Below are 15988 nucleotides of genomic sequence, written 5' to 3' on the forward strand. Positions count from 1 at the left end.
GACATCAAGTGAGAGGTTGTTATCAGTGCACCATGTAGCCAAGTTTTCAATCTCCCTCCTGTATGCCGACTCATAACCCACTTTTATACTACCCACTACCATAGTATTGTCAACCAATTTGTAAATGGTGTTGTTGTCATACCGAGCCACACACTCATGGGTGTATGCCGAGTAGAGCAGGGGACTAATAATGCAGCTCTGTGGTGCTCCAGTGCTCATCTTGTCGATAAACTCCAGTCAAATGAGAAGCTGATTGGAAGTCAGGTGCAGCATTTCTACAAGAAATGGGTCAGTCAGCTACATAATTTCTTCTTTTTTCTTTTTATTTCTTTGGCTTGGCTTCGCAGACGAAGATTTATGGAGGGGTATGTCCACGTCTGCTGCAGGCTCATTGGTGACTGACAAGTCCGATGCGGGACAGGCAAGCATGGTTGCAGTGGTTGCAAGGGAAAATTGGTTGGTTGGGGTTGGGTGTTGGGTTTTTCCTCCTTTGCCTTTTGTCAGTGAGGTGGGCTCTGCGGTCTTCTTCAAAGGAGGTTGCTGCCCGCCGAACTGTGAGGCGCCAAGATGCACGGTTGGAGGCAATATCAGCCCACTGGCGGTGGTCAATGTGGCAGGCACCAAGAGATTTCTTTAAGCAGTCCTTGTACCTCTTCTTTGGAGCACCTCTGTCTCGGTGGCCAGTGGAGAGCTCGCCATATAACACGATCTCAGGAAGGCGATGGTCCTCCATTCTGGAGATGTGACCCACCCAAAGCAATTGGGTCTTCAGCAGCATGGATTCGATGCTTGCGGACTCTGCCAGCTCAAGTACTTTGATGTTGGTGATGAAGTCATTCCAATGAATGTTGAGGATGGAGCGGAGACAGCGCTGATGGAAGCGTTCTAGGAGCCGTAGGTGATGCTGGTAGAGGACCCATGATTCGGCTCCGAATCATAATTTAACAATTCCTTAAGAATCCAGTTGACTGAATATTCATAATCACCAATCTACAGCTTTAAAACATAACAACTATATTCAGGCTTGGTTTGATTACAACACATTCCTGCTCTACTCCAAGAGTTATCTCTTCTGTACATTCATTGTGCTCTCGGATTTGTCGTGTACATTTGTTGAATTAGCCAATTCTAAGTACAAAAATACATTTAATATACAATATATCTAACTTACTGACAGTTCTGACTCATTCTCCTCCTTCACCACCCAGGCAGTAGATTATCAATAAAGTTAATATTGAACAACTTTATTTATTTCATTTATCTGTGGACCCATTTTAATTCTACATTAAGGGAAACATGAGCAAAACAATTATTCAAACCAATACCGTGGGTTCACTAATGAAAGAAATAATTCAGATTTCAGATTTATTGTCAGAGTACATATATGATATCACATATAACCCTGTGATTCTTTTATCTGGCAGACAAGGCAGAATTACCTCTAATTTGTAATACAAAAAAACTGTACAAGAAGAAATATATACATGTAAACTAATAAAAAAATGTAAACAAACTGGCTGTACAATACAGAAAGAGAAAAATGAATCAATAAAGTGCAAAAGTAAGAGTTCTTAAATGAGTCCCTGATCGAGTTTGTTGTTGAGGAGTCTGATGGTGGAGGGTAGCAGCTGTTCCTGAACATGGTGGTGCGAGTCTTGTGGCACCTGCACCTCTTTCCTGATGGTAGCAGCCAGAACAGAGTGTGTGCTGGCTGATGTGGATCCTTGACGATTGCCGCTGCTCTCCAAATACACATGAAAGAAATGATTAATTACTTGTAGAAGTAATGTCTGGATCCATGATTAAGAAGCAGTTGTCTCTGAGCAAACCGTGAACAAAAATATCTCCAAAATGGAACATTCATTTTATTCTTTTTATTTACTATTTTGCTTTCCAAGATTTTTATTGATAAGGTTTTAGGTTTTCAATTAATTTTCACCTCAGCAAAATTCTCACCAAAACTCCAACCACAACAAAACAATTACGCCACTTTTTGCTACAGAAAAAAAAATTATTTCATCTATTAGACTTTTGATTTTTGATTACTTAAAATTTCTCAGAAAACAAATTCACATTTAAACCTTGTGTTTCCTTAATTGTTTTACTGGTTATCACTTCATATGTATGATTTAGCTTCTTGTCTCAATAAAATCCCTTGAACAGCTTCTGTGATTTATCCTCAGCAAGCTTTTAGCATCAGTCATTAGAAGTATGTATTTGTTGATTTCCCTAAGAGCTATTTGCTGAAAGCAATGCTATGGTTAACAAAGACATTTCCATTGATGCTCTTTGCTTTTCAAAGAATAAGGTGAGAAATCTGTAAAAGATGCAGTGTTCCATGGGCAGATTAATTGCACAGTGGCATAGGCATCATTCAAAGTCAATGGTTGGAATTTTCCTTTCCATTCACAAATCAATAGATGGAATTTCGCACTATTCATAGCTAATGTTGGAATGTCCCCTTTCATTTGGAGTCTAAGGTAGAATATTCTCAGTAACAAAAGAAAATTTGTGAACCCTGAATTCCAACACATTCTTCTCATTGATTTATTTCCTGACATCAATGAGCTTTATCTACCTCCACCATGACTCTTCAATCCATTACAAGAGTTGTATCATTTGAGTAAATATCTCTGAATTAATGATGAACAGATGACTATGCTTAATACAAGAAGTCTTGTAGTAACATCTCCTCATTCGTGAAATACTTTTAAAATTGTGATTTTGCCAAATATTATCTGAATAGATCCACTAAAGAAAATTTGATCTAAATGATAATTAAGTCAGCGGTGTGACGAGAATCACCTGAAAATAAATTTGAGCATGAGTGAATTTCCAAGCAATCTCATTGACATGAAATGGTCACTCACAAGCCATGATTAAATAAGTATGAAGGACACTGTTGAGATGACACGTAACATTGTGAACACAATTGCATCTTTTTATAGCATTTTCCCACACTTAATACAAATTATCATTAAAAGATAACTCATTAAATGGATTGATTGATTGTCAAAATAAAATGTTAAATTTAACATAAATATCATTCCAGATTAGCCATCTGCCCATCTCATTGAGTATCTTGTCCCCCAGTTATACCAAAGTCTGCAGATCCAGCAATGGCCTCCTCAGTGCAGTCAAACCCTGCAACTTTGTAATGAAAATAAATAATTCTCAACCTGTGAAGTAGACGACAAATGTGTCAAATGTCTATCGTTTTACTTGGAACGGTAATTGGTAGAAATTAGTGCAGTTTGCAACATTCGGCATTGTGTTACAATAACATATTTTATGTTATTCTTTTTTTCTATTGGATCAGTGTTTAAGATATAAAGATAACCCATTCCAATTAGCTATTTTTGAATTTAAGTATTCCTAATGCCCAAATTTTGTGCTTGATACCAAGTTCTATTTTGTAGGATTTTCGGTTGAAAATCTGTGTTATTGCATCCACACCTTGAACACATGAAGATGGAGTTTAAAATTTTTCCAAATTGACATAATTTGTGCATCAAATGCTACATGTGGCTCTCTTGACTAATATTATAGGATAAAAATGCACTTAACATTCAGTTATATTAAAATTGGTGCACTTATTCTTTTTTCATGGAGGGTGCATGAAGAGGAGGAGAGCAATGAAAGGATTTTGTCAAGAGTAAAACCATGGGGTTTTGAATGCCAGGTGGAATTTTGAAGACCAACATATGGTGAAGAAAATGGAAGATGAGTTTCACCAGCCTTTTGCAGTAGGAGATGGTGATTTTTCATTGGTGAAACAGGGCAAGTTTGATGATGGAGTGTATGTCAAACACGTACAGTTTCAGAATAAAGGACTCCAAGATTGTTCACTATTGAATTGAGCTTGAGCAGGCATCCAGGATGAGAGATGGGAATGAGTCCAAACACGTGGTTTTGATTTTACCAGTGTTGAATTGCACAAAATTTTGCCTCATGCATAACTTGAAATCACATGGGAAATACAATAAATTAAGCAAATGTTTGGACAACAAGATTTTAAAACAAGCAGGTCTTATCAACACTTCAGAAACACACTAGTTTCAGCAATACAATGTGAGAAGTCTGATGAACTACCCGATCTATTCTTCCAATGTTCTTCGTATTGCTGTGTTTGGTTATTTTCAACAAGTAAATATTTCCTTGAATCTAATTGAAAAAAAGAGTTGTAGCCTTTACTTCATTGATAGCCAGACGAGCAATTTTGATTAAATGGAAAAATAATTTACCACCGACTCATATGCCTTGGATACAGGGTATTATGCCTTGCTTGAGTTTGGAGGAAAGTAGATATAATATTAAAGAAACTATGATTGAATTTGACAAAATATGAGGCCCATTCATGGACTACTATCATAACTTGATTACATAGGCTTGAGTGCTCTGGGGGTTATTTGCTTGTTGTGCAGAGGCCGAAACTCGATTCTTTGCATAATTTTTCCTGATGACTGTGTTTAGTGGGAAGGGTAGGATTACTATGGTGGGGGGGGGGGGTTCTTTTCTTTTTTCTTTTTTTTCCTTTACTCTCTCTTTTTTCTTTACATTTAGAAGAGATTACTTTATTTAGTTATCTTACCAGGAATTTATTTCAATAATAGAATATGAACTGAAGTTTTTTCCAAATGAATTTCTACTATATATGATTATTGTATACAATATAATGTATAATATGTTTATGGTTCATGTTCTGTATTTTATTGTATTAAGATTTATGATTATTTATATATATATATATATATATATATATATATATATATATATGGTAAGTAATATTTCTCTGTTCCAAACCAATAAAAATATATAAAAAAGAAAAATGAAATGTTCAGAGTTCACAAAGGTGCAACACAAAGGAAGCTTTTTTCCCCCTGTCGCTTACTTTACATATGATTGATCAGCTACAATTTTTAATTTGACTACAAATATTAACATTCTTGGTGTTCTTCACCTATGATGTCATTTCAGAGCTAGTAGAAAGTTCTTTGAAAGATAAAGTATGCCATCCAAATGAAACTACTCCATAATAGCATTTTTATAACTTAAAAATATTCAGTTTGATGTATTCCAATCATGAAGTTTTAAGATAAAAACACTAGAAAATCAAATTTAGGTTGATTGAAGACAAACAAAATTCATATGCATTATACCTGGATTTGAAGTGAATCTTGGTGCCAATTTGCAGCGAACCAGTCCTCAAAGTTTGACCTCTAATGAATCCACATCACAGTAACAAAGGCAATATTATTTCTTTGAAGCAAAGGATAATTGTGATTCAGTCACTTTGAGAAGTCAAATATTTTATGTGTGTACCTACCCTTGTAACCATGCTATGTTTTCCATTGCTAGAGAAGCAGACTGCATGTATTTTATCACCTCAGTCGGTGTTACAATTGATTGCATTATACCTGCATATTATTCCAATATTTTACAAATTCCTGTTTGTAATGTATTAAGAGGTAACTGTTCTCTGGATATGATATGCCAGGTTTATTCTGGAGGACGATTTTGCTTCAGGAACAGTTGCTACCCCTCCACCATCAGACTCTTCAACAAACTCAATCAGGGACTTATTTAAGGATCCTTACTTTAGCATTTCATTGATTTTTTTTCTTTCTCTCTCTCTGTGTTCTACATTCAGTTTTTTTAAATTTCTTTATTTGTTTACATGTGTACATTGAGTTAATTTTTTTTACTGCCATTAAGTGGTAATTCTGCCTCACCCACAGGTAAAAGAATCTTAGGGTCATATGTGATGTCCTCTGACATATACAAACTCTGACAATGTCTCAAATCTCATCCTATTTAACTAAATTATATCAAACTCATTTTTTTTTCATTCATTTGATTTGGTTTCAATATATTGTTATAATTTGAATGATTATTGATCAAGTATAAAATTTCACACTGTTCAATTGCAAATGAAAAGTTTTAAGTTTATATACCTACACATACAGGAACTGGAAATGTTCAATGATTTAATCAGTAACAAAATTAATGCATGTAGGAGAATGAAGAATGCACAAATTCTGTAAATGGCAGAACTGCCTGCGATGCTGTAACAGCAGAGCTGCCATTGATGCAGACCCACAGAGAATGGGGAGTAGAGACACAGCACTACTGTGGGGTAAAACTGCCCAGTCCGACCACTGTCAGCTCCGTACAGTCTTTAAATGGCCTACTGCAGAGTCTATACCCAAGATGCTGGCCCACATGATCAGCAGAAGCCATGAGGGGTTGCAGACTCCAGGGAACCGTAGGACCGATGAAGGGCACCAGAAAGTGGGGAGACCACCCCCACCCCATCTGAGAAGAAGCAAAGGAGATGACTCAAGGGATGATAAACATGGCAGTGGACCAGTTGGAGGTTTCTGTGGTTGATGGACCCACATAGATGGCGGGCTATTGGTGACCAAACAAGGAACCATGAAGACTAGGAAACTGGAGACTGTGGTCAAGGGACTCACACAAGGCTGTGGACTGCTGGAGACTTGCTCGAAACTGGCTGAAGGGGTACTGGGATGCAAGAGGGCTTTCTAATTGTATCGGAGGTTTGGATCTGGAGCTGGGGTTGCTGATGGTTTGGACTGGACTCTGTGTGGCTGCGAAGACTGTGAAAGCACTGGAGGACACTCTGACCTTTGGGGGAAATCTCTCATTTGCTTCTCTTTCTCTTTCTAGAAGAGGTACTTTAAGCAATTTCTGCCATTAGCAAATCTGTCTGCCTTACAGCAAGCAAAAGGCAATTTCATGTAATATGACACATTTTATTTCATGACAATAAATTGAATCTTGATTCTTGGAAAGTGAAACTATGGACATTTGAGGGCAAATATTTTAGTATACAATTATTGTGAACCATTACACTTGTAACAAATAAACCTTTTAAAGCAATCATAATCTATAACTGCTATATTTCTCAATCGTTATTCAATGCAAAACTCATACAACACCTTCAACAGTTGTGTTGCCTCTACCCTGAATGCATGCAGCTTTACAAATTTCTCTTCACAATTCACCAGCTTGACTGCTTCCACGTTGGAAACATCCTAAAAACGTCTGTATAACACATCCCTTGTCTGTCAATGGTCCATTTAAATTGTGCCACTTCATCCACTGAACCTTGAAGCTCTCGAGATTAGAAGATTGTACATAAGTTTTAATTGCCAAAAAAATTGGAATGAAGCAGTATTATTCAAGTACGAAATTCCATGGCAATGTTGTTATGTACACTATTTAAGACGTTATGTTTGAATCTTCTGATTCTTAATTTGTTGGGTTTGACAACAAACTTCAAACTGACGCCTGTGCATTCTAATCTCCCAGTTTACACTAAATTTATAATCTATTGTGCCCACTGCACAGCTACGTCGTGTTATTGCCAAGGGAACAACGGGATATCGTTCCATCGACAACCAAGCAGCGTGCATGAACAAGGAGAATTTCCCTGCGCTGAAGTGAATGCGTGTCAGTGGGCGCACCCTCCTCTTTCAAGAGAGCTATTCCGCATTTGGCCTGTTTGTGTCGGTCTTTAAACAGATGTTACAAGTGTAAATACAGTTTGGAATTTTGGGGGTCTTTTATTCTAAGACCAATTCTCCCGAGAGGTTTGTCAAAGAACTAACTTTTGTAAAGCTCCTATTGGTATGTTATTAGGGGTGAGTACGTTATGCATGTTGCAACCTTTCCTCCCGCGTTTTTGAACATTCATGCAACTGACTTTTAGAATGTGTCCCATTCATTGCAACAACAATGGGAATGTAACGTTTTCCACTTCAAACGTTGTTTAAGCGCTTATTAAAATGTATCCAAATCAAGAAATCAATCGTGTTCATTATCATTGAAAAGTAATTGCAAGCTTCACCACCAATGGAACACAGCGTGCTAATAGTTAAATTATTAGATCGTTTCAGTTGACATATATTCGTCCAATCCATTTTAATTTCCCACAATAACGCATTAAAGATCATTTGTCCATTGATCTGGTCAGCTCATAAATGTTTCAAGCCTTTTCCAGGTAATGCTCGACATTTTTGAAAAATATTTCTATGCGTCAGTCTTTCAAAAAGATCTAGAATTTAAGTGAAAATGGTAGGAAATCAGCTGAACAAAAGCTCTTACAAGGAGTGTTTATTCCGGAGCGACCGATAGAACGTTGAACATCCCATGGGGGAAATAAAAAAAATGAAACAGCTTTTATAAACGACCTTTTAAAACACTTAGTGACGAACCGTGTGGCTAAATTTTAATTTAAACAAAATATATAAGGGCCTTCTTCTCCTCGTCCAGACAGAATCAACGTGCGACGTCCCCAAATCTGATCCCTGTTTCTTACACGTTTGTTCACAACATTTCCCGGTCAATTGCTTAATGCTATTGCGTAGTGACCTAATTCTCATGCGTAATATCAATCATCGGCAAAAATTTGTGTCGATCAGCATTTGAAGAGATGGGGTATTAAATTGAGGAATGTTTCGACCCCACTCGCCCAGACTTTTCACATTAAAACTAAACTGGTTCAACCATTTACGTGGCGTTTGCAGTCCACCGTCAATCTCCGCTGGGGAGGTCTGTCCTGTCCACCGTCCCTGTGCTGCAGACGTCGCACTAGATTTAAGGTCTGCGTTGAGGTTCCTGCTTGAATGGCGCAGAGTAAGAAAGTGACTTGCTGCAGGGGTGAGACCTGAAACAGAGAAAATAAACACGGGGGCGAGGGGTGTTTGGTCATTTGCGAAAACGCGCAGGAGAGCTCGGAATCCAGTCCATTTCAAATCAATAATCAAGTGGCTGAGTAGTTCGGCCAACTCATCACTGAGATATCATTGATCTCAGACTGCACCCCATCATAAAATCACCCCATCCCTCAGCATAGCTCTGTCCACCAGCAATGACGGTCGTCGCAGGCAAATGCTCAAGTTATACATCAACGGGGACTCCAAGAGGTGCGCGGCATTTGATTCAGTGTGTTCGTTAGATGACTAATTGGTTGGGAGTCCAAACTTCCTTCACTGATAGCAGAGTTGACTCGACCTTCAAGGAAACACAGACCAAGCACGAAGACGACAGGGGAAATAATTGATGGAGGAAGTCAGTCAGCATCCATGGGTAGAAGAGATAACTCGACGTTTCTACCCATGGATGCTGTCTGATTTGCTGAGTTCTTCAAAAAATACTTTGTCGACTTGGAATTGCAGCTTTTGAGTTTCACTAAGACGACACTTGCTGAAAACAGATCATCCTGCTGGTTAAACATAAAGCTGGGTGAACTCAGCAGGTCAAACCGTGTACTTTATATATAGCAAGGATAAAGATTACATAACCAAAGTTTCGGGCTTGAGCCCTTCCTTCATGAAGAGAAGCTAAGGACTGAACATCACATTTTGCCAATACCTTGATCAAGGAAGGGCTCAAGCCAGAAACGATGATCATGTGTATCCATATCTTTGCTATATGAAGTGCACTGTATGACCTGCTGAGTTTCTCCAGCATTGTGTTTTTAATTCAATAATGGTGTCTGCAGACTTTAGTGTTTTACACCTGTCTTCTGCAAATCTCTGAGAAATCTCTTCGAGGGATGCCTGCCCTGAAGAAGTTCTCTTTTGGGTTTGGCTGCCTGCCTATATTTTGCTCATACCTTGATGAAGGGTTCAAACCCCAATCGTTGGTTACGTATCTTTGTTTATATAACGTTCACTGTTTGAGCTGTCGGGTTTCCTCGGTGTTTTTAACTTCAATCACGGTGTCTGCAGACTTTCGCGTTTTACTCCTGCTGTTTAAAATTCACTTTTGTTGCATTCTCTGGGAATCCATTTTACGAATTAATGGGATATTGAGCGATGATAATACAACAAATCTGTAAAGATTTCTCAGTTCTAAGGTCTTGTCCATTATCAAATGCGTTTGAGTCATCGGGCACTGACTAGCGTTGAAGATGCCAGCTTATTTTCCGATTTATTTGTAATTTAATGACTCGATTGTGTAAAGAAGTGGAAGGTGCTGTTGGAGCGCTTGGCTAGAATTGAAACATTTGCTGGTGAGAAGATTTACTCGCGAGGATCAGCAATGACAACTTCGCTGCAGGTATCAACTCTTCTCCGTGGGGCTGCAGAGACACCCATCCAAGTGTGAGACGTTGAGTTAGAAATTAATACATGAAAATAAACTGAAACTTTTGTTTTGCAATTCCTACTCAAAAAAAGGAGCAAATGGGATACGAATTGTTTTTCTCTAAACCGTCACGAACGCTCTTTTGTGGAACTTAGAGACTCATTACTGGTGCATCTTCCGTGCCACTAAGGAGCAGTGTAAAACTGTGGCGGGGGTGGGGGGAGTTCAAAAGTTAGAATTTAAAATGCCCGTTAATCATTTGAAGTTGTCCAACGTTTAGACCCCCCATCCTCTCGGCGTAAGTCACCTGCTGGTGGAAAATGTCGACGAGGGTCAGAGATCAGAAACTTAAAAGATCCTGCAGCTCGCGTCAGTGGATAGAAATAATTGAAATCCCCGTAGATTGTAACTTGATAAACAATTGTGCAAATTATGTAAAACACCGGTCCTACCAACCTCAACATGTCATAATACCCTGGAAGTTTATATTTTTAAAAAAAATCAGTTCGTTTTGCAATGGGTGTTGCACCGGCTTAGGTAAGTCGCCGTTATTTCGAAAATAGTTCTGAAGTGAGTTCAGCGCAAGTTTTCTTGCAACCGCATTGAACAAAAAGTAACGAGAAAGCACCTTGCTTCGCTGCTGGGTGCGCTTCATTGGTTGATAACGAAATTAGAGTTCCCTGTAATGTTTCACTGGGACCATCGCTCGTATTTTCTCACAGGGACATTGGATAAGGACAGCGTACGTTTAGTCTGCCTCTCTCTTGGTCATTCTGAGAACGGCCCGGCAATAAATGACCCCACACTTTCCCCTCCCTCCACGCGCTGCAGAAACTCAGAGCACATTTTGCTCCCTCAGCGTGTTCGCGGGAGCACGGGGTTTGCTGGAAAGTGACGCAATCCTCATTGGCTCTCTTTGATTTTTGTTTCAAGCCTTCATGCAGATTGGAGGCTGGCGGTGTGGGAGGAACTCGAGTCCGACCAATGCGGTGCAAGAGGACCCGACCAAGGTTCTAACATCATAGGGCCTCCAAACCTTAATTCACAACCGAGTGGCGGCTCCCATCCCTTCCAAGCTCTGGAAGTCGTAACAAAGTCCCTCTCTTTCCGACTTTTCGGGGAGAAATTGAGGACAATCCAGGGCAACCCGTGCCGCGTTTTGATCGCTCTTTCTTTTGTGGGAAGGTGGGATGAGCTGTTGCCCGGTAGAAAAACCCGATTTAGAAAGAGAATCTTTTTTTTTGGCGGGGGGGGGGGTAGATTTAGATTTATTTTATTGGATATTTTATTCTATTTATTTCCTCTCGCCTCACCTTAACTCGGTCACGAGCAATTGGACACCTACTGCTGAATCTCGCAGCTCTTTGAACTGAAGAGAAAGCTGCATCATTTACCTTTTTTTAAAACAAAAATTCAAACTTACCCGTTTATGGAAAAAAAATTAATAGAAATTCCATTAAAAGCAACATGTTTCAGGTGGAAAACTACTGACAAGATCCATTGGGTAATTGCTTTCGTTTTCTACATTTAGGTCAAACCCAGCGAAGCGTGTTTTCAGTGAAAAGCGTCTTTCTCCTAAAGCAACCCAAATATTTCCGATCAAGGTCTCCCTTTGCTTTCAGACCCAAGACTTGCCTCCGATCGGATGAAAGCTCTTTCAGACGGAGCTCCGATCGGCGCGTTTGAAGTGAAATTTCCAGGGAATAACATCTGGAGGAGCTAGCGTGCACGTAAAAAAAAACACCGTCCCCACTCACACATCCAACTGCACACAGCACATCCACACATAGGGAAGGCGGTTGCTTTCCTCGGTCACCTGTGGTTAAAACTCGGCCAAAAGCCACGCACTGTCCCGGACTCCGAAGTGATGAGAGGCGTGAGCGGCAATAATAGTGGAAGAACAAAGCAGCAAACATAGCGCGAAGGAGTAACGTCACCCTGGATCTGATTGTCTCATTTGTCGCGGAGTGTGCACCGTCGTGTGAAATTCTATTCATTTTACTCAATACAATGATGCAACTTCAAAGTTAGATTCTCTTCCCAGATTCCCTTTTCTAAAACAAATGTGACTACATCTTGCATTCGAGCCGGTTACAGATCAAAATTCTATCCAAAGCTCGCCTTTCTGTGTTGGTCGGGGGGACGTCGGGCACTGAGGAGGGATAAAAGTGGGAGACTGGTTGATTGATTAGTGTTACTAGAATCCTCTCAATGGGAACACGAGGAAGGTGGTGCTTTCGCCTTTCGCTGGTGCAGGCTGATAAATTAGCATATTCTTGTTTACCCATCTCTATTTCGTGCGTATTTGAGAGGGGGGGAGGCAAGAAAGGGGGTCGTGTCTTATTATGAAAAAAGGTTCTGTGTAGCGGATCATTGTGGTTGAGGCGACAGAAGAGGAAACTCGTAAGCGAGAGAGAGAGAGAAGGAGAGTCAGAGAGAGAGAAGGAGAGTCAGAGAGAGAGAGAGAAAGATTGACCGTAATGAAGCTGCAAGTTTGGAGTTTGCTGTCCACTCTTTGTGTCTTAACCCTGGTCATGGAGTCGGACTGTGACGGGCAGAAGACAGGTCAGCTCCTGCGCTCCAAACGTGCCCTCCTCCTTGCTATGGATCACCAGGCTGGCGGCGGGACGGACTCGTCGGAGTTGTGTGGCACGAAGCTGCCCCGTGGCAAGCGGGCACTGCCGCCCTCGGAACATCCGCTCCGGCAGCTGCCGCCCTCGCATCCGTCGCACGACCACAACCCGGGCAGATTGCTGTATTTCGCGGGCACTGGCAACCAGCTGCGCCTCCGAACCTCCACCGAGCTCCCCCGACGGAGGTTCACTGTGGAGATGAGAGTGAAAGCTGAAGGGGGACAACGTTCTCCAGCTGTCATTGTAGGTAGGTGTCCGCGACCCAAGGAGGGAAGCCACGCACAGAAATCCCTGAAACACCATCTCGAAGTAACTTTCTACATGTAAACAGTTACAACACCCAGATTTATCCTGCGCAAAAGTTTGTTTGCTCCATCTATAATCCTTTTTTTTCAATTTATCATACATTTGTGATACATGTGTGTAATGAGAAATTTAATTTAGAGAGCAAGGCAAAATTCATTTTTCATTCACTTTTCAATTTGAACAGTTCAGTGAACATAATTATATTTGGACCTTCAATGCGTCCATCAGATCGTCAAGAGTACCCAGACATTGTCCCCTTAAGCACAGCCCCAAAGCCTCTTAGGGGAATTCCCATCGCTCGTGAAATACATATATATTTGCGTATTATCTGAAACCATACTTCTTGCTCGCGATGGTTAACCCTCCCCGCCACCCGACTCCTGCACAGACACACATTCAATGCGTAACCATGTCCCTTTAAGATCCGGATTCTATGAATGGTTTAAGATATAAATTTTGAGTGAGGCGTGTCGTTCTGCCCGCGGTAACAGAAAGTATTCGGCTCTTTTGATCCCGATCCCAGCCAACAGAGAGCGTAATCCCCCGACTAAAGAATCCCACAGGCGCACGCACCGGGGAAAAAAAAAATGTTTTGCCTCGATAGTCAAAGGAAAATAAACCTTTCTGTTTCAGTCACGGCATCAGCTTGCAAAGTATGGCACTTGGAATTTTTCTTTCTCTTTCCTTCTCCGGCCCTTGGTGTGTTCATTTAAGGACAATTTACTGAAATGTGGGCATGTTGTCCAACATTGTTTTACAATACGCTGCCTCTGGCTCCTGGTTTCAAAGGGCTTCTGGTGGATAATTGAAAATCATCCTCCCCCAAAACACTAATGTATAAAAAGTTCTTTAAAAAAATCGCGAATAAAGTTTGATGCCTGTTTTACGGTTTTTTTTAAAAAATAAACAAATATGCACACATTTGTGGCATATCTTAGCAACCTTTGGACTAACTTGCCAATCAGACGTATTTACTGAATCATTTGGGAGCTGGGTGAGCTGTGCAATGTTATCTCATCGCATGTGTCAGCCTGTTTCCAATGTGACATTATTGTTTACGTCTACACGCGTCCGATACTATCTATGAAAATGACTACACTCTCTTTCCCTTCTTCCTTCCATCGCCTTTCACTCGCGTTCTCACCCCCCCCCCCCCCCCCCCCACCACCTCTCTTTCTTTCTCTGGCCCCCGCGGCGTGGCAGAGATCCGCTAAGACTATACAAACAGCGGCATTCCGCAGGTCAAATCTCCTTTCACACGGCAGTGCTGTGGCATTTTTCTGATGTTTCTCTTGCTCATTCCAAGACGTGTGTTGTTGCAATTGGCGCGAATACGGTTCATGCCCCAGAAGAGTTCATCATCAACCTTAAAGCCAGTCGTTTCGTTTTTAAAAAAAAGAGACTGCGTGAAAAATGCAAGGCAATGACATAAATGATGTCATGCTCCAATGAATAGTCCCGTATCTTCCACGATAGGACGATTCACATGTTCTGCTCAAAGATCACGTTAGATCTATTCAGATTCGCATTGGGCGGTGATATAATAAACATTCCGTGAGAACCAAGGTGCATTTTCGTTGTACTACTGAAAATGTGTACTTTGTCCGTTCGAGAAACTGCTACACGATCAGTTTTAAAGCCGCGCCTTCTTTATTAGAAGAGAAAAAAATAACAGTCTGTTTAATTAACAGCGGGGATTCGGACCCGTTGGTGAAGGAGCCAATTTGCAAGCATGCTTGAGATCTTGTATGTCGGGAGAGAATTTTTTTTAGCCTAGGGTTGCACGATACCATTGTCGCGCTTGACTTATTACTGAGCTTTCGCTCGAAAGCTGACAGTCTGCAGCGCTGGAAAGCCCAGACTGACTGCACGCCGAGCGGGCTTGTTGACAAACACAACCTCAATCTGGGAGGGGACTCGCTGCCGCGCCGAGGGGAAGCTTTTCATGCGAAACAGCGCCGGCATCGCGTGTCGCTCCGTTCTGTAAGGTCTGATGAGGTCGCAGTATAATATTATGCAACACCTCTCAGCGTTGGGAGGCTTTTAGACTCATTTTGAAGAGCTACGTCTGGGGGAATTCGGACAACTCAGCGGCAGGGAAATGTTAAATTGCACGGCCGAGGACGATTAGACAGCGACGGTGCACGTTGTAGTGGGATCATCCCGCGCTGTGGTCATCTCGAACGCTGAATTATACTCATTAGCGTATGGGGGGGGGGAGAGTGCCGAATGCACCCGTTCCACAGGGCATTGCCGTCAATAACCACGCTGGAAAGATTGCAGACTTAATTATGTGAATGGGACGCAGGAGAGAAAGGGCGATCGGAAATCCTGCTCCACGATAACAATCTCTCTGATGGTCAGACGAGCAAAGTCTTTCTCCTCCCCCCACTCCAAACCCCTGTTCCACCACCCCATTGTAGTCGCTTGCTCTGTTAATCCTCCCTCCCCCTGCTCCTTCCCTGGAAGAACGGACTGTCTGTGAAAACGACCCATAGAACCACAACCAATAACAATGGTGCAGAGGTGGTGTGAGGCGACTGGCTGAGCATTTGGATATAAAACGGGGTTCTGTTCTCATCGGTGACCGCATTTCCCCTCCCCGTTCCCACTGCCGCCACCTCCTGGGCGGGGCTGACCGCTCGGCGGACCAACAGCGCAAACGCAATGCATCCCCCAGAGGTCCGAGAGGGAGGAGTAGCTCGCTTCCCTCCCCTCTTCCTTCTCCGCCGCCAACACACACAGCGCTCCGGCAACACACTGAGATGGGCTTTCCCTGACTGACAACTGCGAGAGGACTGGAGGCAGGAGCTGCGGCATCACCGTGGGAGGGAGACACTCACCTTCTCCCTGTCAATGCCCAGCGCGGGGACACAGCCACCCTCCTCCCCTGCCCACGCATCGGAAGGCTCGGTGACGGGGATGGGCGCTGC

The 15988-nt window shown here is 41.8% G+C and overlaps 1 protein-coding gene across 2 annotated transcripts in view; it reads left to right on the forward strand.

Moving 5' to 3' along the window:
• The first annotated feature begins 12507 nt into the window (after positions 1–12507).
• pappaa (pregnancy-associated plasma protein A, pappalysin 1a) overlaps positions 12508–15988 on the forward strand; it is a 374601-nt gene continuing 371120 nt past the window's right edge. For both annotated transcript variants that reach the window (XM_069932344.1, XM_069932351.1), the window contains exon 1: positions 12508–12996. In XM_069932344.1, the coding sequence (XP_069788445.1) occupies positions 12597–12996 (400 nt within the window). In that variant the 5' untranslated portion in view covers positions 12508–12596. The remainder of the gene's footprint in view (positions 12997–15988) is intronic.

Source organism: Narcine bancroftii, chromosome 1 (genome assembly GCF_036971445.1).
Source record: "Narcine bancroftii isolate sNarBan1 chromosome 1, sNarBan1.hap1, whole genome shotgun sequence".
Lineage (NCBI taxonomy): Eukaryota > Metazoa > Chordata > Chondrichthyes > Torpediniformes > Narcinidae > Narcine > Narcine bancroftii.